The 24,413-nt window shown below is 39.5% G+C and overlaps 1 protein-coding gene across 12 annotated transcripts in view; it reads left to right on the top strand.

The window, feature by feature from the left end:
- NEK11 (NIMA related kinase 11) overlaps window positions 1-24,413 on the top strand; it is a 282,586-nt gene that overhangs the window by 65,847 nt on the left and 192,326 nt on the right. For all 12 annotated transcript variants that reach the window (XM_070466776.1, XM_070466770.1, XM_070466765.1 and 9 more), the window contains exons 4-5: window positions 7,984-8,102; window positions 23,789-23,853. In XM_070466776.1, the coding sequence (XP_070322877.1) occupies window positions 7,984-8,102; window positions 23,789-23,853 (184 nt within the window). The remainder of the gene's footprint in view (window positions 1-7,983; window positions 8,103-23,788; window positions 23,854-24,413) is intronic.

Genomic DNA, 24,413 nt, shown 5'->3' with positions numbered 1-24,413 from the left:
CAGATAATGAACTCCTTATTGCCAAATTCAGACTTAAATTGAAGAAAGTGGGGAAAACCACTAGGCCATTCAGGTATGACCTAAATAAAATCCCTTATGACTATACAGTGGAAGTGAGAAATAGATTTAAGGGAATAGATCTGATAGAGTGCCTGATGAACTATGGACGGAGGTTCGTGACATTGTACAGGAGACAGGGAGCAAGACCATCCCCAAGAAAAAGAAATGCAAAACACCAAAATGGCTGCCTGAGGAGGCCTTAAAAGTAGCTGTGAAAAGAAGAGAAGCAAAAAGCAAAGGAGAAAAGGAAAGATACACCCATTTGAATGCAGACTCCTATTATCTCCTGGCTGAAAAATCACTCCTCACTTAATCCCTGACTCTCATAGTATTTCAGCTGGGTGACACTCAGCACATTATACATAGTATAATCCATCTCAGACTCTGAGCATGTGGGACTGATCTTTTTCTGGTTCATTTTTGTATTGCATGATGAAACCTGTGTAGTGAGCCACAAAGAAGTTAGTACTCAGGAAATTTCTTTCCTTTTGACGAATTCTTTACCATTTGCTTCCAGCTGCTTCCCACCTTATTTCTGTCAAGTGCTGATATGTAAAAGATTAAATATTGGATCCTTCTATCTGTCATATATGTTGAAATCACTTTGCCAGAAAGCAGAGAATGTCTTTTTCCTGCACTGTGATATTAACATGGCTAAATAAAAATTATATCAATATAGTGGTATTGCTCAACCTTGGCTGCACTCTGGAATCATCTGGAAAGCTTTCAAAACTCCTGAGGGCTGAAGCCCTCCTCCAGAAAGTCTGATTTAATTGGTCTGGGGTATGACCCAGAAGGACTTTTGAAAGCTCTCCAGGTGATCTAATGGGCTGCCAGGGCAGAGAACTGCAAAAGAGGGAGGATGGCCAGTGTAGAAGCAGAAAGGCAGAGTCATAGATTGAAAACTGAGTCAGTGTTAATGGAGCACTGAACAAAGATGAGGCTCAGCTGTGAATGGGGCGGGGTGGGGCAGGGGGGAGCTGGTGAGGGGGGATGTCTGGCGGGCCCTGCCATTTGTGGTTTTCTACTCGGGCCATCAGCTGGGTGCTGTTATTCATGAAAATTACCCCGTCTTGTTCTCCTGGTTCCCTGAGTAAATTTCTATCCTATTTCTTTTCAAACTTTTATGCCATGATATTTGCATTTTTTTTTTTTAGTAGTAGTTGCCTGGAGCTGCTTTACTGTTATGTTTACCTAATTGTGATTATGAATTTTCCTCATTCTTTCTACATTTACTAATTAGGGTTCTTCTGTTAGAAAGAGCTATCTGATTGTTCCTTCCCCTCCATTGATGTCTTTATTCAATTATTTGTATCAGTATGGACTCGTGGATATTTATTTTATTCTATGGGTTATTGCCCGATGCTGTCATTATAATTTTACTTCTTAATTTGGCACAGCTTTGGCTGGTGGGGCTTCTTCAAATTGGCTCCTGTGTCCTCTAGCCATGCCCCCATTCTTTTTCAAGGAGAAGTAGATTCTTATTTCTTAGTTATATTTTGTAGATGAGGAAATGGGACTCTGGAGAGGTGGAGTGATTTTCTGGCAATCTCATGTCTGGAATGTTGGATTTCATCCAGGGCAGGAGCAGGGTCACAGGGGAACAGGGAAAGCTGCTCTTTTCTTTTCTTACTTGGCTTACTCCTGTTCCTCCCTTAATATTTAATGGAGTCAACCAAATAGTTCATGGTTCCTACCTTCCCAAACATGAAACTATCTCTTTCTACCTGGACATGAATTAATATAGTGGGATTGTTTTATTGTTCATATCAGCAGTGCTAACCAAACATGTTTCAGATGGTGGCCCTAAACTAAAGATAGATTTTAACACAGCCACACTAATCAAGCCTGTCTTTGTGAATTATGCAAAATGTGAAAATAACACTTTAATTTACAAGATGAACAAGTTCCGGGGAATCTGATGTACAGCATGACCATGGTTAGCAATACTGCATTGTACACCTGAAATTTGTCAAGAGAGTAGATCTTAAATGCTCTCAACACACCTACATGTCTATACACACACACACACACACACGCACACACACACACGCACACACAGGAACCGTGTGAGATATTGGATGTGTCAATCAACTTGACTGTGGTAGTCATCTCACGGTGCACGTGCTCACCAGATCATCATGTTGCACATGAAAGTTGCTCCTTCCCTTGGCTTATTCTCACTTATGTTTTGTGTCTTTATCTACCTCTATTTATATAATACATGCATATGCATAGACACAGAAATACATGTGTATCAATTTGAATACACAAATATGTGTGAATGTAATGATGATTTAATTAATTATTGTATTTTCTATCAATAGGAGACTAGATAGGGTTTGCAAGTAAAAAGTATGTGGACTTTGGCATCACATTTATAGATTAAAGCATTGTTTCGTGTCACTTCTTAAGAAAAAGTAAGTTGTACCATTTTATTCTAATTCATGTACATTTACCTCGGCAGGAAGAAACTTACACTAAAAGGATTTGGAAGAAAATTGACAACTAAACCCAAGAGTGCTCAGTTATATTGTCAGACATAAACAGTGTGATACCACATAGTATTCTGTAGTAACCATTTAGAAACTAGGTCTTCTTATTTTGTGTTTAAGAACATAACATGATTTGACATTTCCCCCACTTTTTATGAACTCCATTTACAAATTTAAAAGCATATCATTATAAAATCTTATTCAACCTTGGCTTTCTCAAATACATCTTTTGCCTTTGAAATTTTTCAAACTATTGGACAAAATGTTCCCATTAGTAGGTGAGACATTTGGCCCATCTGTGTTATTATCTAAGAGCATTTTCTTAAAGTGTGGTCTATAACCTGTCCCAAGGTCACTTAGGATGCTTGTTAAAAATACAGAATTCTTTGGTCCTCTCCTAATTTACCAAATCAGAGCCTCTCTTGATACAGCCCAGTAATATACATTTTAAACACTCTATTTGGATGTGTCTGACACATGAAAATTTTTGAGGTCTACTAGAAGGATGTGTCAGAACATTATTTAAAGGAGATGTAGAGTGTGAGGGAGTGATGTAGAGTGTGAGGGAGCGATGTAGAGTGTGAGGGAGCTGAATCTTAAGATGTCAGCCCAGAAAATTAATCAGGGGCCGCTCTTTCATTTTAAAATGAAGAAGTAGGGCAGAACAATTTTTCAAACTGCTTCTAGCCCTAAAATTCTGAGATTATTTTGCCCTTTGTGTATGCTCTGGACATTGCAGTTGTACTCAGGCTCTGAGAAGGCTCTCCTCCCTCCTTTAAACTAGATATGAGTGCTTCTATTGATGACTTAAAAAAACAGATTAATTTTTTAAATGAAGTCCTTTTAAGATTTAAAACTTTTTAATGGCTATTAAAGATGAAGTTCAGACGCTATATTTGAGTTGCTCTTCATTTCTTCAAGGTTTTGGCATTTCAATCTCATGTTGGTTAACTTGGATGGTGGAAAGAGGCTAGACCATTAATCCATCAAATGGCATATTTTGGGTTACAGATTTTTGAAACCTTAGAATTTAACATCAGGGCTTTTATTGCAACTTTCAAGGGGATGACGTTAGTGAAGCAAAACATTTTCTGTCAGCAGCATAGACTTAGAACAACATTAATATTGATTCAAGTTAAAGTCTTTTTGAACCTTCTCATTAGAGTTGCTTTAGCAATAAAAGTCATCATTAAATATTTCTCAAATACAAAGTCAGGGAAACAGAACGGGCCTACAGATACTGTAATAAGAACTTGTGAAACCAAAGTGTGACATTTCATCCAAAACATTTGATTTTTACTTCAATGATGGCTTAACAAAAGAAATAAATGCTTTTCATATTGCTCAATTAAAATCAGACTACTTCACAAAAAATTGTTTCTTTCTTTTTATATGAAATTCGTTGTGTGTCTTAATTTGTGAGTGATTTGACCACCTTAATTAAATCCTAAGAAAATCTACAGAATGTTTATTAAAGAACAAAGTAAATACAAGACAAATAGCTTTTCTTACAGATAAACATGCAGAATGAAAACTTCAGGGTGGGGAATAACCTAAGGAGGATAAGACCCAGCTCTATGATTAATTTGAGTTTTTGGCATTCTGTTTTCTTGTCAGTAGAACATGTCCTTTGCTTAATGCTAAAAGCTAGTACATTTGTTATTCTTATGTCTCTACCCAAGAAAAGTGTTTGTGTACACCCTTCTTTTGACATTTCACTTTGAGGTCTAGTATTGAAGACCCTCATCTTTTTATTCCCCAGTAGTCTAAGTATATATTTCTTTAGTTACAGGAAATGTGCACACACTTAATAGCATCAATGCAAGAAACAGACAAGCAGCCACTTACTCCTTGAGGGTGGAGCTAAGGAGATAATAGACCAAGAATAAATGTCGCCCAGGAAGTGTGCTCCTCTGTGGCCAGGATGACTCACAAGGAGATCAATACTGAAGTGGACACAAACGTGTAGAAATTTATATTTCTTTAGCTAATGTAGTTTTAGAATGATCATAGGAAGTGAAAAGCAGTGTTGCAGTTTGGAGACAAATTCCTAAAAGAAGTGTTATTTGAACATGCAGACAAATTTTTCTAAATTTCAGTATTTTTGAAGCAGGCAAAAATGCATACACAAAGGCCATTTTTCATATGGGTGACTCTACTTATATATGACTTCCTGAAGTAAGAAATATTGGTTTGAAGCTATCAACTTCACTGATATTTAAGACAAGCTTTTGTTTTCATTTCTTTCTTCCCTCCCTCTTCTTTCTTCCTTCCCTCTTACTTCTCCCCTCCCTCCCTCCCTTCCTTCCTTCCTTCCTTCTTTTTCCTGCCTCCTCCCTGCTTTCTTCACTTTCTTTCTATCACTCTTATCTGAAGCTATTCAGGAAGGGGGTGTTTTATCATATTCAGAGACTCGAAATGGGATATTGAAAGGAGATCTTGGTTTTTTAATAAAGTTTTTTTTTTTTTGTTGTGTGTGAGAGAGCTTTACTAGAGTCCTCTTGGATAAAAAAGGAAATCTGTGTTTGGAAAAATATATATATGTTTTCAATTCACCTTTCTGTAATGATCTAATGTCAAAAAATATTTTGTGAAGCTTATAGAAACATTATGACACTATGACTAGTATGGTCAGTGGGATTTTGGTAAGCACTAGGATTAAAAGAGGGGCTTCCTAGGTGGTGTAGTGGTTATAAGAATCCACCTGCCAATACAGGAGACAGGAGTTCGATCCCTGGGTTAAGAAGATCTTTTGGAGAAGGAAATGGCAACCCACTCCAATACTCTTGCCTGGGAAATTACATGGACAGAGAAGCTTAGTGAGCTTACAGTCTGTTGGGTCACAAAGAGTCAGATATGACTGAGCACAAAAAGGAGGAGAAGGAGGATTAAAAAGAGAGTATATAAAGGCAGGTTTGGAGGATGAGAAGGAAACAAATGTTTGTTTGACAAAAAGTCAAATACTCAATTCATACCATAAACTTTGATCTCCTCGGCCCAGAAAATCCAACAGGATATTGAGTTTGAGTGAGGGTGTGAGTTGTTTAATATGTCATTTATGACTTGTCATGCCCTGTGTAGAAGGAGAGAAAATGCTAGGCAAATGTTTGCACATTGCCCTGAAAGAAAATAAAAGTGCATCACACATGAGTTAGTTAACTTTGTGTTGTTTAATTAGAAGCAATTTGTCTTTGTTTCATTGGTGATGAATGCCTTTCCTTTGCATCTTATGACAATAACTGTCAGGAATAGTCTGAGTGGCTTAATGTTTGTTTCTCATGCTCCTTGCGAAGGGAGCAAGTGTCTCTTCTTTTTGCGGGCCTGCATTGTTGGCATCCTCCAAAGACCACAGTCACATTTAACCCATTCGTTTCTTCAAAGGAAAGCTTCTTGAATTTTTTTCTAATTTTCAGTGTTTTAAGGTAAAACAGATAAGGTATGGGGGTTTTCTAAGAGAATTTAACATCTGTGTCTTCATTTCTGTAGTAGTTAAAATACATTAATATCAGCGTAATCAGAAAGTCTTGTATCAGACACCGCCAGGCAGTTTTAGGTGTTTGTCATTTGTGATCTGAATTAGCTTTTGGTACCAAGTGTTATTCTTAACAGCAGTGAGTAGTAGAACAGAGATTGCTAATGTTTAAATGATGTGTTTGGGCCCCTCAGGAGTCGGCAGGTGCTGTATTTCTGAGTGTTGCTATAGTTAAACAGAGAAGATGAGAGGTAAGCCATCTCAGGAAGGTGGTAGTCAGGGCTTGCCAAACCAAAAAGAATCTATACTACAGGACTAGTACCATATGCCAGAGAAGGCAATGGCAACCCACTCCGGTACTCTTGCCTGGAAAATCCCATGGACGGGGGAGCCTGGTAGCCTGCAGTCCATGGGGTCTCGAAGAGTTGGACACGACTGAGCGACTTCACTTTCAGTTTTCACTTTCATGCATTGGAGAAGGAAATGGCAATCTACTCCAGTGTTCTTGCCTATAGAATCGCATGGATGGGGGAGCCTGGTGGGCTGCCGTCTATGGGGTCGCACAGAGTCGGACACGACTGAAGCAACTTAGCAGCAGCAGCAGCAGCAGTACCATATGCACCAAATGTAAGCACCAAAACAGCATCACTTTATATTAAATTAGCATCACTAATTTAAATTTTATTGGCTCAGTTTTTAATTTGTATGCATGTTAGGGTTTTATAGTTATGTAAAATTCTAAGCATAAGGGGAATTATTTCTAGTTTTATGTGGGTACATATTAATATGTAATGTAATATAATAAAGACAATTTTAAAGTAATATTTAGGTAATATAATAAAAGCTAATACCCTTTAGAAGAATTTTGTTCTTGCGTGAGATGAAGATAAACACAGCTAGCCAATAGTTAAAGTGCTGGAGGCAGAGTTTCTTCAGTAAACACTGATGGGAGTAGAAAGAACTGAGCTCCAGTGTGCTGTGCCCAGAGTGACTGGGCAACTTAAAGGGAGAGTAATGGAGTGGATAAAGTCTACATAAAGTGGCCACAGTGCTGACGAAGGTCCATGTAGTCAAAGCTGTGGTTTTCCAGTAGTCACATATGAATTTGAGAGTTGGGCCGTAAAGAAGGCTGAGCACTGAAGAACTGATGCTTTTCAACTGTGGTTCTAGAGGAGACTCTTGAGAGTCCCTTGGACTGCAAGGAGATCAAACCAGTCAACCCTAAATATTCATTGGAAGGACTGATGCTGAAGCTGAAGCTCCAGTACTTTGATCACCTGATGTAAAGAGCTGACTCACTGGAAAAGACCCTAATACTGACCCTAAGATTGAGGGCGGAAGGAGAAGGGGACGGCAAAGGATGAGATGGTTGGATGGCATCACCTACTCAATGGGCATGAATTTGAGCAAACTCTGAGAGATAGTGAAGGACAGGGAAGTCTGATATGCTGCAGTCCATAGGGTCACAAAGAGTTGGACATGCTGTAACAACTGAACAACAATGGAGTGGAGGCCGAGGAGGCAATGCAGGCAGGGGTCCGAGCAGTCAGGGAGCTGAAATATGACAGAAAGTGGGAAGGCAGCCAGTTCCTCTGAACCATCTGATTTTGCTAGCTGGCACTTATTGAAGTTGGGCTTCTGCCCTCCCCAGTGAGTAGGGGACAGGGGCTCCATCTTAAGGTGTGGCTGGAACATGTTTTTTTGGCAGCCTTGGGTTTTCTCAAACAGGCACATTAAGGGGGACTAGGGTCATCTTAGGAATGTGACTTTGAGCTGTTAGAAATATGTTAGCATTTGTTCAAGTCTTTTTTGACCAAAGGGGATGCCTAGTTGAGAAGAGGGCTCCAGAGGCTGGCAGCTTTTGGCCAAGTTGAGAGGTCTTGCAGTGATAGTATTAATAACTGAAAGAAACGTAAAATCTATCTATCTATCTATCTATATACTGTTTTGTTTCAGGGTCGAGATCTGGACTGTAAAATTCAAGAATATAAAGAAGTTGGAAAAACCTTTCCAGAGAGTCAGATAATAGAATGGTTTATCCAGCTGTTGCTGGGAGTTGATTACATGCATGAAAGGTATGTTCATTTGTTACTGAGGCACAGGGTTTTTTTCACAGTCATGTCTGAACATGAAAAATGAAATTTTGGAGGTAGAATGAGAAGGAAGCAAGTCCAAAGGTAAATGACTATACTTAGACATCTATGATATGCTCTTTTATGAAGAAACTGCCGAATGATTATACTGAGAGTATTTACTTGATTACCTTTTTTGTTGTTCTAAAAATAGCACTGGCTTTAAATACAAAACAGAAACTTGTATTAAACATATTTCTCTATATCTGATCTTATCCTGTGAGCCATAAGCATTTCTCTGGTACCTTTAGCATACTATGAATTTATTACATCTTCCAGCAGGCTTGAGCTGTGAATACCCTAGCATGCTGCAGATAGATTGTGGCGTTACTTTGGAGTATGTCAGTGCACATCTAAATGTGCTCACATGAGCTAAGGAATTAAGGCAGAAGATATAAGTGTTCTTACCAAAAGTCAGTTTTGACATGAAGTATCTGATAAAAAAGGTCAAAGTATGCTATATGGGTTCAACTATTTATAATTTGCTTTTGTAATATTGGCCTCAAATGTTTTTTTAATTAATTGTTTTACTATTTTTCCTAAAGGTCAAAAACAAGATGTTTTAGTTGTTAAATGTTTTATAGACCCATAAGAAGAATGCATTTGGAAAGGTGAATATACATAGACAAATAGAAATAGATGCTTTGAGGGATCCATGTTAGCTTTCAACTTAGGATTGGTAACATTCTTCTTGAACAGAAGTGGAAGTTTGTAGGGTTCACCAAGGCCTGGCAATACGTGAATGTCAAATAGTTTAAATGTGTCATCTGTGCTTTCTGATGGCCTAAAAAGTAATCTGATTATTTGGTGCTTCTTCTGCTAATTCTGTATATCTTCTGAAACACATGCTTGATGAGATAGCCACTGATTTATTGACAATTCACAACAATCTTTTGAATAGTGTCAAACTATCCTAAGAGACAATGATAAAAGAATATGAAACAATCTTTTAATAAACTACCAAAACTGCTAAATATAAGACTTCTGTGTACACACAGTTATATTTGTATTCCTTTTATTTTCTCTACTATTCCTTGGCATATTTGTTAACTTAGACATAGGGAAAACAACACCTATAAAGATGCCAACTTTGATGTTCAGTGTACAAAATACAAAAGTGAAATCTGGTTGATTTAGGAACCCAAACATTTTTTATGTATTTTGGATTGGCTTAGTGATAGTTAAAATAAATGAGTTTAAAATAATCCTTTAAAGAGAAGATTTAAATTTGTTTTGAATCCTTCACCATTCTAAGAAAGTCATTAAATGGAGCTAAATATTTGGGTATTTGCAGATATGTAGATCTGAAATACCATACTTTGTGATTCAGATAATAAATGATGCGTCTTTCATCATGTTATTGTAACCAGTTATTGCAAAGTTTTTCTCTACAGATGGAGAAATTTCAATTTTATACTTAAATTTATTCGTTCACTTATTAAATGGTGTTAAAAGTTGGGGAGATCCCCTGGGGAAGAAAATGACAACCCATTCTTGCCTGGGAAATCCCATGGACAGAGGAGCCTGGTGGGCTACAGTCCATGGGGTTGCAAAAGAGTTGGACATGACTTAGTGACTAAACAACAAAGTATTAAAACAAAAAATAAAGCCTTATTTCTTCTGGTTCAAAATGGCAGAGTAGAAGGATATGCACTCATCTCCTCCTGCAGGATCACCAAAATCACAGCTAGCTATTGAACAGCCATCTACAGGAGAATGCTGGAACCCAGCAAAAAAAGATATCCCACATCCAAAGACAAACACGAAGCCACAGCCAGATGATAGGAAGGGTGCGATCATGATAAAATCAAATCCTATACCCGCTGGGTGGATGACCCATAAACTGGAGAACAATAATGCCAAAGAACTCCTCCCACTGTTGTGAAGGTCCTGAATCCCATGTCAGCCTTCACAGCGTGGGGAACTAACCAAGGGACTGAACTTGAAGGCCAGTAGGATTTGATTACAGGACTTCCACAGGCCTGGGGGAAACAGAGACTCCAGCCTTGGAGGGCACAACAAAATCTTGCATGCACCAAGACCCAGAGGAAAAGAGCAGTGACCCCATAGGAGACTGAACCAAAGCTACCTACTAGTGTTGGAGGGTCTCCTGTGGAGATGTGGGTCGGCAGGGGCATACCACAGGGATGGGGGCACTGGCAGCAGCAGTCCTTGAAGGTCCCCTTGGTGTAAGCCCTCGTGAAGGTAGCCACTAGCCCTACCAAAGAGCCTGCAGACCCCAGGGCTGGGTCACCTCAGGCCAAACCACTACCAGGGAGGGAGTGTAACCCCACCCATCAGCAGATAATTGGATTAAAGCTTTACTGAACAAGACCTTGCCCACCAGAGCAAGATCCAGTTTTTTCCCACCACCAGTCCCTCCCATTAGGAAGCTTACACAAGCCTCTTAGCCTCCTCCGTCAGAGGGCAGAGACATTACTTTGCCTACAAAGATCCATATAGGCAAAGCTATGGTTTTTCCAGTAGTCATGTATGGATGTGAGAGCTGGACAATAAAAAAGGCTGAATGAAAAAGAATTGATGCCTTCAAACTGTGGTGCTGGAGAAGACTCTTGAGAGTCTTTTGGATAGCAAGGAGATCAAACCAGTCAACTGTAAAGGAAATCAACCCTAAATATTTATTGGAAGGACTGATGTGGAAGCTGAAGCTCCAATACTTTGGCCACCTGATGCAAAGAGCCGACTCATTGGAAAAGACCTGACTCATTGGAAAAGACCCTGATGCTGGGAAAGATTGGAGGCAGGAGGATAAGAGGTCAATAGAGGATAAGATGGTTGGATGGCATCACTGACTCGATGGACATGAGTTTGAGCAAGCTTTGGGAGATGGTGAAGGACAGAGAAGGCTGGTGTGCTGAGGTCTGTTGGGCTGCAAAGAGTCAGACACAACTGAGCGACTGAACAATGACAAATCAGAGGGCAGACAGAAGAAGCAAGAAGAACCACGATCCCACAGCAGCTAGAAAAAATACCACATTACAGAAAGTTAATCAGGATGAAAAAGCAGAAAATTATGCCCCAGATGAAGGCATAACATAAAACCCCAGAAAAACAACTGAAGAATTCAGAATAATGATAGTGCAGATGATCCAGGATCTCACGAAAACAATGGAGAAGATGCAAGAAATGTTTGCCAAAGACCTAGAAGAACTAAAGAGCAAACAGAGATGAATAGTATGCTAGAAGGAATCAATAGCAGGATAACTGAGGCAGAAGGACAGACAAATGACCTGGAGGATAGAATGGTGGAAATCATTGCCACAGAACAAAATATAGAAAATGAATGAAAAAAAAAAAAAAGACAGCCTAAGAGACCTCTGGGACAACATTAAATTTACCAACATTTGTATTATAGGGGTCCCAGAAGGAGAAGAAAGAGAGAAAGGAAACTGAAAAATATTTAAAGAGATAATAGCTGAAAACTTCCCAAACTTGGGAAAGAAAATAGTCAAGTTCAGGAAGCACAGAGACTCTCAGGCAGGATAAACCCAAGGAGGAACACATCAAGAGACATAGTAATCAAACTGACAAAAATTAAAGATAAAGATAAAATATTAAAATAGAATTTAAACCTAAAAGAATGATTCTTTTAGCACATGGCATGACACTTATGAATAATGATGTGTGACACTTAAGAGTATTCACAGTTCACTCAAAGCTCCCTTGAGGTTATAGCCCTGAAACTCCTTCCTTATGCTGTGTTAACACAAAACCCCAACCTCAGTGACTTAGGACAGTCAATTCTTGCTTTTGTTGCCTCTTGGCAGCTGCAGATCCACTTTGAGTCTTCCGGTCTCACTGTCTACATTGAAGGAGAAGCTCATGCTTTCTGTTGGCAGAGGAAAAGCAAGAAAGTTAAAGGAAACACTCAGTGGTTCTTTAAGACTCTGCTCCGACATATTTGCCTGGTCTGTTTGCATGCCATGGATCCAAGCAAGTCAAATGACCAAGTCCAGTGGAGGTGCCTTTTCCTCCCAAGGGGTACACTCACTGTCAGGCACAAGAGATGCAAATATTTGGGAACAAGAATACAGCCTATCACAGTGTTTCCCTCAACCTTCTACTTAAATCTTTCAACTATAGCCAATAAAAGATCTATTTACAAGCATTATTCCAGCCTTTTCCTCTTACAGTCTAGAGCACATATTCAAATGTATTTTGAAAATTCTGCTTACAAATAAGTTTGGAAGGTTACTTTGGAACAAAGAAGAAGATGAATTAGGCTCCTCTGTTGGCAGTGCCTTGAGAAGTACTTTAGTGCATGTGATGGTTAATTTTATTTGTCAGTTTGAGAGGGCTGTGAGGTGCCCAGATTAAACATTGCTTCTGGGTGTGCCTGTATGGCATTTCCAGATGGGATTAGCGTTTCAGTTGGTGGAATCTGTAGATTGTCCTCTCCAGTGTGGTTGGACACATCCAATCCCTTGAAAGTCCAAACAGACAAAATGCAGAGAAAGAAGGAATTTGCCCCCATTTTCCTGCCTCATTGAGGAGCTGGGATGTCTCACCCCATCTTCTGCCCTTGGGTTGAGAGACTTAGTCCATTGACTCACCTGATCTCAGGCCCTCAGACTAGGACTGAATTATATGATCAGCTTTCCTCAGTCTTCATCAAGCAGAAAAGATGGTGGAGTAGAAAAATATGCACGCATCTTCTCCTGCAAGAATATCAAAATCACAACTATCTGCTGAACAACCATTGATAGGAGGATGTTGGAATCCACCATCATGTGAAATGCTAGGCTGAATGAATCACAAGCTGGAATCAAGATTGCCAGGAGAAACATCAACAGCCTCAGATAAGCAGATGATACCACTCTAATGGCAGAAAGTGAAGAGGAACTAAAGAGCTTCTGAATGAAGGTGAAAGGAGAGTGAAAAACCTAGCTTAAAACTCAACATTCAAAAAACTGAGATCATGGCATCCGGTTCCATCGCTTCATGGCAAATAGATGGGAAAAAATGGAAACAGTGGCATATTTTATTTTCTTGGGCTCCAAAATCACTGTGGACAGTGACTGCAGCCATGAAATTAAAAGTCACTTGCTCCTTGGAAGAAAAGCTAGGACAAACCTAGACAGTATATTAAAAAGCAGAGACATCACTTGGCCAACAAAGATCCATATACTCAAAGCTGTAGTTTTTCCAGTAGTCATGTATGAATTTGAAAGTTGGACCATAAAGAAGGCTGAGACTGAAGAACTGATGCTTTTGAACTATGGTGTTGGAGAAGACTCTTGAGAGTCTCTTGGACTGCAGGGAAATCAAACCAGTCAATCCTAAGGAAGTCAACCCTGAATATTCATTGGAAGGACTGGTGCTAAAGCTGAAGCTCCAGTACTTTGGCTACCTGATATGAAGAGCCAACTCATTGAACTCATCTGATCCTGGGAAAGATACAAGGAAGGAGGAGAAGGGGGCAACAGAGGATGAGCTGGTTGGATGACATCACCGGCTCAATGGACATGAGTTTGAGCAAACTCTGGGAGATGGTGAAGGACAGGGAAGCCTGGAATGTTGCAGTCCATGCAAAGAATTGGACATGGCTTAGCGACTGAACGACTTCCTGGGTCTTCGGCCTATCGACAGCAAATCTTGGGACTTCTCAGCCTCCATCTTTGCATAAGCCATTCCTTGTCATAAACCTCCATTTGTATTTATATCCATATCTATATCTTCGGTTGGCTCTGTTTTTCTGGAGAACTCTGACTGATACAGTGCAGGGGCAGAAGATATAAAGAAGACCCTGGAAAAACTAGGAAGAATGAGGTTACAGAAGAAACGAAGATTTTGTTTACTCCTTTGGAGCTTTCCTGTGCTTAATTTAATTTGGTTTATTTATACATTTGTAATATTCTAAATCTATGGCATATGGCATACACACTTATAAATAATGATATTAAAAGCTGAAAATATTCACACGAAAGCTGTCTTGAGAATGTAGCACTAAAACTCCTTCCTCCCCCTGGGCCTGAACCTCTGGCACATAGACAGAGCTAAGTTTGTTAACGGTGTTTGTTTCCTGTGAGGCTTGTCACCAACTCCTGCAATGCTCCATAAGCTGGACCAGTAAATGAGGGACTCAAAGCCTTTCTTCTCTTTGGTTCAATTAAATGGCCAGTCTTTGAAATATCATCTTCCCTGGATGCCATAGCAGAACTGGGCATGAAGGAAGTCCTTGGGGGACAGAGACATTGTCTTGCTTCTCCTTTTTTGCCCCCAGAGATAACACAGAAACCCCAAAACAACACCACCCACCCCCGCCCCAGCTCATTTCTACTGAAGCGATTCTGTTCAGTTAGCCTAGATTTTCTAAGATGAAGTACAGAGCAGCCTCTCTGAAGAGAGCTCATTTGCTGACATTGTTTGTGCTTTCACAGTGGAGGAGAGAACAAGCTTGGGGCACTTTCCCTAAGGTGAGTGCCTCCTCACCTAGCAGCTCACACCTTTCCCCAGCCAGCTTGGTGCATGCCAAGTCACTTCAGTCGTGTCCAACTCTATGCGACCCTACAGACTGTAGCCTGCCAGGTTCCTCTGTCCATGGGATTCTCCAGGCAAGAATACTGGAGTGGGTTGCCATGCCCTTCTCCAGGGGATCTTCCTGACCCAGAGATCAAAACCTATGTCTCCTATGTCTCCTGTATTAGCAGGCAGATTCTCTACCACTGGCACCACCTGGGAAGCCTGAATGGCTATTTCCCAAAAGATTGTGTGAGGATTCATTTTTAACATAGTGAGGCTCCTAGGGAAAGGACCTACTTGGGAATCCAGGTCAGTAAATGTGACGGGGGATGGAGATAGGTCTAGAGATGGGAAAGTAGAGAGAAGTTGTGTTTGTGGTGTTGTGGAAGATTCCTGCTTTCTCTTGGCTGCCACTTCTTTTTTTTTTTTTTTCTTATGGGTCTTTATTTTTTTAATTTTTAAAAATTTTTTCCATTTATTTTTATTAGTTGGAGGCTAATTACTTTACATCATTGCAGTGGTTTTTGTCATACATTGAAATGAATTAGCCATGGATTTACATGTATTCCCTATCCCGGTCCCCCCTCCCACCTCCCTCTCCACCCGATCCCTCTGGGTCTTCCCAGTGCGCCAGGCCCGAGCACTTGTCTCATGCACCCAGCCTGGGCTGGTGATCTGTTTCACCCTAGATAATATACATGTTTCGATGCTGTTCTCTTGAAACATCCCACCCTCGCCTTCTCCCAGAGTCCACAAGTCTGTTCTATACATCTGAGTCTCTTTTTCTGTTTTGCATATAGGATTATCATTACCATCTTTCTAGATTCCATATATATGTGTTAGTATACTGTAATGGTCTTTATCTTTCTGGCTTACTTCGCTCTGTATAATGGGCTCCAGTTTCATCCATCTCATTAGAACTGATTCAAATGAATTCTTTTTAATGGCCGAGTAATATTCCATGGTGTATATGTACCACAGCTTCCTCATCCATTCGTCTGCTGATGGGCATCTAGGTTGCTTCCATGTCCTGGCTATGATAAACAGTGCTGCGATGAACATTGGGGTGCACGTGTCTCTTTCAGATCTGGTTTCCTTGGTGTGTATGCCCAGAAGTGGGATTGCTGGGTCATATGGCAGTTCTATTTCCAGCATTTTAAGAAATCTCCACACTGTTTTCCATAATGGCTGTACTAATTTCAATTCCCACCAACAGTGTAAGAGGGTTCCCTTTTCTCCACACCCTCTCCAGCATTTATTGCTTGTAGACTTTTGGATAGCAGCCATCCTGACTGGCGTGTAATGGTACCTCATTGTGGTTTTGATTTGCATTTCTCTGATAATGAGTGATATTGAGCATCTTTTCATGTGTTTTTTAGCCATCTGTATGTCTTCCTTGGAGAAATGTCTGTTTAGTTCTTTGGCCCATTTTTTGATTGGGTCATTTATTTTTCTGGAGTTGAGCTGGAGGAGTTGCTTGTATATCTTTGAGATTAATCCTTTGTCTGTTGCTTCGTTTGCTATTATTTTATCCCAATCTGAGGGCTGTCTTTTTACCTTGCTTATAGTTTCCTTTGTTGTGCAAAAGCTTTTAAGTTTCATTAGGTCCCATTAGTTTATTTTTGCTTTTGTTTCTAAAATTCTGGGATGTGGGTCATAGAGGATCCTGCTGTGATTTATGTCGGAGAGTGTTTTGCCTATGTTCTCCTCTAGGAGTTTTATAGTTTCTGGTCTTACATTTAGATCTTTAATCCATTTTGAGTTTATTTTTGTGTATGGTGTTAGAAAGTGTTCTAGTTTCATTCTTTTACAGGTGGTTGACCAGTTTTCCCAGCACCACTTGTTAAAGAGGTTGTCTTTTTTCCATTGTATATCCTTGCCTCCTTTGTCGAAGATAAGGTGACCATAGGTTCGTGGATTTATCTCTGGGCTTTCTATTCTGTTCCATTGATCTATATTTTCTGTCTTTGTGCCAGTACCATACTGTCCTGATGACTGTGGCTTTGTAGTATAGTCTGAAGTCAGGCAGGTTGATTCCTCCAGTTCCATTCTTCTTTCTCAAGATTACTTTGGCTATTCGAGGTTTTTTGTATTTCCATACAAATTGTGAAATTATTTGTTCTAGTTCTGTGAAAAATACTGTTGGTAGTTTGATAGGGATTGCATTGAATCTATAGATTGCTTTGGGTAGTATATTGGCTCCCACTTCTTGAGGATGTCCTTAGGTCACCTTTTCCAAGGAGACCCCACTCCATTTCCAGGTGTCAGCAACTCCTACTTTGTAGCTGCATTCAAGAAGGACCTGACATCACCCCTGGCTTACAGCATAGAGGCTTATCATGGTCCTGGGGGCCCAGGACACTGATGAGGAAGCCAGGCATGAGCCTCAGTATCTAGGACAGTGGCCATGTGGCAGAGAGCAGCAACAGGGACTGCCTGGGCCATGCATCACCACAGAGCCATTGCTTGTGCCAGAACCTTTGGCAAGGAGAATCTGCAGGCCACCCCAAAACCCTGTTAGATAAACACAGGTTTGTAGGGCGGGAGCTAAATTTTCAGAAACTACTCAGATGAGGACTTAAGGAGAAATGAAGACTGAACTGTCCATACCGTCTCCACCATGCTACTCTGGCTCAGGGCCTGAGAAAGCCCTGCTGTAGCTGCCTCCACAGACCTCACTCTGCTGTGGTCCTGGAGGCTGAGGGTATGGAGAATAGCCTGATGGGGAGATGGAGGCAAAAGCTCAACCATGGATTTGATCACCACTGTCATCCGGTCTTAATCAGGGCACTTAAATCTCTTGGGGATCATGAAACAGAAATGACAGGGACATATGTGGAGAGCTATTTGAGAGCTATCTTTAGAAGAAAGAGTTTATATCAACTGCTTAAATTGCTAGTCACCTTGTTATTCTTGGATTTGATTTCTATATACTTCAAAGGAAAGGATACTAATGAAGTACATGACAGGACTTTTTTTTCTGGACCCATTTTTGCTTACTGTAGCCACAAAGTCAATAAATTATACTTAAAATAACCTTAATCAAGTAGCTTGATATCTGGTTTGTTGCATAGAAATAATTGTTCTGTTACAACAGTTCCAGCCAGTCACTTCCCATAACTGCTTTCTAACATAATGTTTGTCTTGCTCATAAAATATCCAGTGGTGATTTTCTTATTTACATTTTAATATATGTGGTAGCTATTAATGTGTTATATCTAAAACTCATCATCAACTTGCTTAGTCTAAGTATCAATATTATTTTTCAATTTTGTTGTTCTTCAGTTGCAAACTCGTGTCTGACTCTCTGCAACCCCAAGGACTGCAGCATTCCAGGCTTCCTGTCCTTCACTATCTCCTGGAGTTTGCTCAGAGTGATGCCATGCAACAGTCTCATCCTCTGTTGTCCCCTTCTCCTCCCTTCAATCTTTCCCTGCATCAGGGTCTTTTCCAATGAGTTGGCTCTTAATATCAGGTGGCCAAAGTATTGGAGCTTCAGCTTCAGCATCAGTCCTTCCAATGAATATTGAGGATTGATTTCCTTTATGATTGATTGGTTAGATTGCCTTGCAGTCCAAGGGACTCTCAAGAGTCTTCTCCAGCGCCATGGTTCGAAAACATCATTTCTTCGACCCTCGGTCTTTATGGTCCAGCTCTCACATCTGTACATGATTACTGGAAAAACCATAGCTTGACAATATGGACCTTTGTTGGCAAAGTAATGTCTCTGTTTTTTAATATGCTGTCTAGGTTGGGCATAGCTTTTCTTCCAAGGAATAAGCGTCTTTTATTTTCATGGTTGCAGTCACCATCTGCAGTGATTTTGGAGCCCAAGAAAATAAAATCTGTCACTATTGCCATTGTTTCCCCATCTATTTGCCATGAAATGATGGAACCAGATGCCATGATGTTAGTTTTTTGAATGTTGAGTTTTAACCCAACTTTTTCACTCTGATTTTTCACTGTCATCAAGAGGCTCTTTAGTTCCTCTTCGCTTTCTGCCATAAGGGTGGTGTCATCTGCGTATCTGAGGTCATTGATATTTCTCCCGACAATCTTGATTCCAGCTTGTGCTTCACCCAGCCCAGCATTTCACATGATGAACTCTGCATAGAAGTTATATAGGCAGAGTGACAATATACAGCTTCGACATACTCCTTCCCCAATTTGGAACTAGTCCATTGTTCCATGTTGGGTTCTAACTGTTGCTTCTTGAGCTGCATACAGATTTCTCAGGAGGCAGGTAAGGTAGTCTGGTATTCCCATCTCTTGGAAGAATTTCCCACAGTTTGTTGTGATCCACAACAAAGGCTTTAGCATAGTCAATTCAGCAGCAGTAGATGTTTTTCTGGAATTTCCTTACTTTTTCTATGATCCACTGCATGTTGGCAATTTGGTCTCTGGTTCCTCTGCCTTTTCCAGATGCAGCTTGTACATCTGGAAATTCTTTGTTCAAGTACTGCTGAAGCTGAACTTGGAGGATTTTGAGCCTTAACCTTGCTAGCATGTGAAATGAGTGCAATTGTGCAGTGGTTTGAACATTTTTTGGCATTACCCTTCTTTAAGATTGGAAGGAAAACTGACTTTTTCCAGTTCTGTGGCTACTGCTGAGTTTTCCAAAAATGCTAGCATATTGAGTGCAGCACTTAAGCAGCATCATCTTTTAGGATTTGAAAGAGCTCAACTGGAATTCCATCACCTCCACTAGCTTTGTTTATAGTGATGCTTCCTGAGGCCCACTTGACTTTGCACTCCAGGATGTCTGATGCTAGGTGAGTGATCATACCATCATGGTCATCTGGGTCATTAAGACCTTTTTTGTGTAGTTCTGTGTATTCTTGCCACCTCTTCTTAGTATCTTCTGCTTCTGTTAGGTCCTTGCTGTTTCTGTCCTTTTTTGTGCTCATCTTTGCGTGAAGTGTTCCCTTGGTATCTCTAATTTTCTTGAAGAGATCTCTAGTCTTTCCCGTTCTGTTTTTTTTTTTTTTTTTTTCTCTTTTTCTTTACATTTTTCACTTAGGAAGGCTTTCTTATCTCTTCTTGCTGTTCTTTGGAACTCTGCATTCAGTTGGGCATATCTTTCCTTTTCTCCTTTGCTTTTCACTTCTCTTCTTTTCCTCAGCTATTTGTAAGTTTTCCTCAGACAACTGTTTTGCCTTTTTCCTTTTTTTTTTCTTGGGGATGATTTTGATCACTGCCTCCTGTACAATGTTATGAACCTCCACCCATAGTTCTTCAGGCACTCTGTCTGTAGATCTAATCCCTTGAATCCATTTCTCACTTTCACTGTATAATCATAAGGGATTTGTTGTAGGTCATACCTGAATGGCGTAGTGGTTTTCCCTACTTTCTTCAATTTAAGTCTGAATTTGGCAATAAAGAGTTCATGATCTAAGCCACAGTCAGCTCCCGGTCTTGTTTTTGCTGACTGTATAGAGCTTCTCCATCTTTGGCTGCAAAGAATATGATCAATCTGTTTTCAGTATTGATTATCTGGTGATGTCCATGTGTAGAGTCTTCTCTTGTTTTGTTGGAAGAGGGTGTTTGCTATAACCAGTGCATTCTCTTGGCAAAACTCTGTTAGACTTTGCCCTGCTTTATTTTTTACTCCAAGGCCAAACTTGTTACTCCAGGTATCTCTTGACTTCCTACTTTTGCATTCCAGTCCCCTATGATGAAAAGAGCTTTTTGGGTGTTAGTGCAGAAGGTCTTGTAGGTTTTCATAGAACCGTTCAACTTCATCTTCTTGGCATTTGTGGTTGGGCCATTTCTTGGATTACTGTGACACTGAATGGTTTGCCTTGGAAATGAACCAAGATCATTCTGTTGTTTTTGAGACTGCACCCAAGTACTACATTTTGGACTCTTTTTGTTGACAAGAGGGCTACTCCATTTTGTCTAAGGGATTCTTGCCTTAGACATATCTTAGTAATAGATCTTATTACTTATATCTTAGTAATAGATACAATGGTCATGTGAATTAAATGTGCATATTTCCATCCATTTTAGTTCATCGATTCCTGATATGTCACGTTCACTCTTGGGGTGGTTGACAGTGGGCTTGGTTGACCACTTCCAATTTACATTGATTCATGGACCTAGCATTCCAGTCCTGTGCAATATTGTTCTTTACAGCATTGGATTTTACGTACCACCAGATACATCCACAACTAGGTGTCATTTCCTCTTTGGTTCAGCCTCTTTATTCCTTCTGTAGCTATTTCTCTGCTCTTCCGCAGTAGCATATTGGACATCTGCTAACCTAGGAAGTTCATCTTTCAGTCTCATATCATTTTGTCTTTTCATACTGTTCATAGGGTTTTCAAGGAAAGAAGGCTGAAATGGTTTGCCATTTCCTTCTCAAGTGGACCATGTTTTGTCAGAAATCTCCACCTTTCCAAAGATGGTGTAGTAGAAGGATATGCCCTCATCCTGTCCTGTGAGTGTTTTTGGAGTCTCTGGCAGAGGTGTGGGTCAACAGTGGCCTGCTGTGGGGTCAGGGACACTGCCAGCAGCCATCCTGGGATGGCATGGCATGGTGGCATAAGTCTTTTTGGAGGCAGTTATGCAGTCTCCTTTTCAATACTTGAACTACATTTTCCACTAACCATTATTCCAGTTCCTAAATCTTCTTTTTTGCTATGTCTTATCTGTTTTCAAACATATCTACTGAATTCTTAATTTTGGTAATTTATTTCTGTTTTAAAATTGACATTCAACTCTTTATAGAATCTAGTTCTCTCATTGTGTCATTTATTTCCTTGAACATATCATAGTTACTTTAAAATCCATGTCCAACAATTCCAATATGTGGGTCACATGTGGATTTGTTTCTTTTTGTTGTTTGTTTTTGGTCATTCGGTCTTGTCTCTTGGCATACCTGGTCATTTTTGAGGGAATACTGGACAATCGATACATGTAGAATAGTGCAGACATGTTGGATGATATTATGTTCCTCTCGAGAGGATATGATTTTTTTTTTGGCTGGTAGTAGTTGCAGATCACCTTAATACAGTTAGGACTGAGATAGTTCAGGCTAGGTTTCTGAGGACTGGTCTGTTTCGTTTGCTTTTATTTCCAGTGTTCAGAGTATTCAGCTGAAGACTTTATTTACCTAGACCCCCCCTCAGCTTTGTGAATCTGCTGAAAGCTCTGCCTCTTAGCAGCTACTTTCTCCTGCATGTCTTGCCCCTGAGCTTCTTAGGATTCAGCAAGTGCCTCAGGTTAAAACCCATTCAGAATGTCAGACTTACTTTTCTTTTGTTCCCTTTTCTCTGGAGAATTTGCCCCTTGAGTCCTGGCTGCCTTTGTAGCTCTAGGTTTTTGCTTTCCAAACCCAGTGAAACTGTTGCAAACTCTGGCCACAACACTCTGCTTCTGCCAATGCCCCAGAGGAAAATGCAGTGGGAAGTGCTTGCTCATCTCCATGTATTTGCCTTCTTTTACGTTCTGGCCCCTCAAGTGCTGCCTACCTTTGTTCACCTTAACTGATCTCTGATATCTTCAGAAAGTTGTTTTAAAAACTTACTCAGACTTTACGTTGTTTAAATTTTGCAGTGTTCTCTGTACAGCTGTTGACGGTGGGTGATTTAGTGTGGAATAAACTTACTTCATCACAGTTGAAAGTGTGTGTTAGTTGCTCAGTTGTGTCCGACTCTTTGCGACCTCATGAACTATAGCGCGCCAGGCTCCTCCATCCATGGGATTTTCCAGGCAAGAATACTGGTGTGGGTTGCCATTTCCTTCTCCAGGGGATCTTCCTGACCCAGAGATCGAACCCCAGTCTCCCACACTGCAGGCAGACGCTTTACCGTCTAAGCCACCAGGGAATCCCATCACAGTTGAAAGCTGAGGTCTCAGTCTTGAGTTTTTTTATCATGATCACATTTTTCCCCTCGATATTCTATTTGGTTGTTTTTCAAATCAGCATTATCTTTTTTTTTGGATAGTATTCTGTTTCTGTTTCATGTTTTTTGTTCTTTATTGTTTTAATCATTTGAAATACATTCATTTTATAGTTTGTATCCTATTAAGTTATCTGAAATTCTCAGGGGTTTAATTTTATTATGTATTATCTGCTGACTCAGTTTGCATTTGCTTCTGCCAGATGCCCCAAGAGATTATGAACAGCAGAGAACCAACTTTTATGTTAATTTCTTGGGTTGGGATGGCTTAAAGCCATAGAGCATATCTGAATTCCAAATGTAAGTGAGCAGACACATGGTTAAAAAATACGAAGGGAGATATTTTTTTCCTCCACTCAAAGTTCAGATCTGTACAGATAAGCTTGTGATTTTGTTTACTTGTGAATGACTGTTTCTTGGATTATAGTTTCTCTTAAGATATGGACCACATATGGGATTCAGACTCTATACATTTCTGTTAGTTCCGACTCTCCATGTTACGTGGGCTCCAGGTCTTGGCTCCTGTGGGTCCTGAGTCCCTTGGGCTGCTGAGAAATCAGCACCTATTGCTGCCTCTGCTTTTTGGTTTTCTTTGTGCCTGATCCTCAAGGATTTGCCTCATTTTCTTGTGGACTCAGCTGTTTATATATGAAGACACTCATATACTTTATTCAGCATTTTTAGGTGTTTTTTTTAGACAAAGGTTTTCTAGTTGTCTAGTTTTCATAATTTCAGAAATGAAATTTTCACTGACATAATTTACATTGCTTGTTTGCTTAAATGTTAGCTATTGTTAAATACCATCATCAACATTTTTTCTGCATGTATGTAAAATGTGAACAATTGGATTATAATATTTAATATATATAGTATATTATGAATATATAAGATATATATACCATGTAATACATTTTATATAGTATATAATAGATTATAAAGCTTTATGATAACTACTCTGGGAACTGGCTGTAAAAGCATGATAAAATCTGGCCTATTGAAATAGTTGGAAGTACATCACACTTCTCTTAACTACGTGTTTCCCTGTATCTGTTTTGAAACTTTGATTTTCTCAGTGAGATTAAATAATGTTGTGGCTTTGAAGCTTTCAAACATTGAAAGATATATTTCCGGGAATGTATATTTATGTGTGAATCACTTCACATTCATTCATATGTTACTTATATTTGGATTTTAAAATTTTATATTTGCATTAATTTGAATATCCTTTTATTCCTTCTGTAGGAAGATACTTCATCGAGATTTGAAATCAAAGAATATATTTCTGAAAAATAATAAGCTTAAAATTGGTAAGATTTTAAAATATGTATTCCATGAAAGAGTATATTCTAGATTTTATTATTATATATCAAATTGCAATATAAAGTAACTAAAAAATGGTAGAATAATCATTGGTTTATTCAAACTTCTTAAATTTTTGTGCTTGATTGGTTGTGCCCAACAACAGCAATAGCAAAAAGACCAATTATTTCTGATTCTGATAGAAACTGAGGTATAAAACATTTGCTATTTATTAGTAGATCCAACAAATGTCTTTTGAGTTCCTATTCCATGCCAAGCACTAACCATTAACAAATGATTAGACTTGTTTTACTAGTTTGATTACTATAGGTTTCCTACTCCCGTGTTTATTTTATCATAAGCAATTAGGAGTTATCACAGATTATTAAAGTGTTGATATAGCGAGTTCTCCTTTAGAACTGTATCTATACTCCTAACAGTTACAGAACTGTTTGATCTTCATATAAGATGTTCTTAGAGGGGAAGACATAAAACCAACAAATTAGGCAATTATACTGAAACTGGAGGATTCAAGTTTTTATAGTCATGTTATTGAAAAGTCTCAGGT

The sequence above is a fragment of the Odocoileus virginianus genome, chromosome 4 (genome assembly GCF_023699985.2).
Source record: "Odocoileus virginianus isolate 20LAN1187 ecotype Illinois chromosome 4, Ovbor_1.2, whole genome shotgun sequence".
Lineage (NCBI taxonomy): Eukaryota > Metazoa > Chordata > Mammalia > Artiodactyla > Cervidae > Odocoileus > Odocoileus virginianus.
Note: the sequence above shows the minus strand (reverse complement) of the source record. Positions and strands in the feature narration are given on the sequence as shown.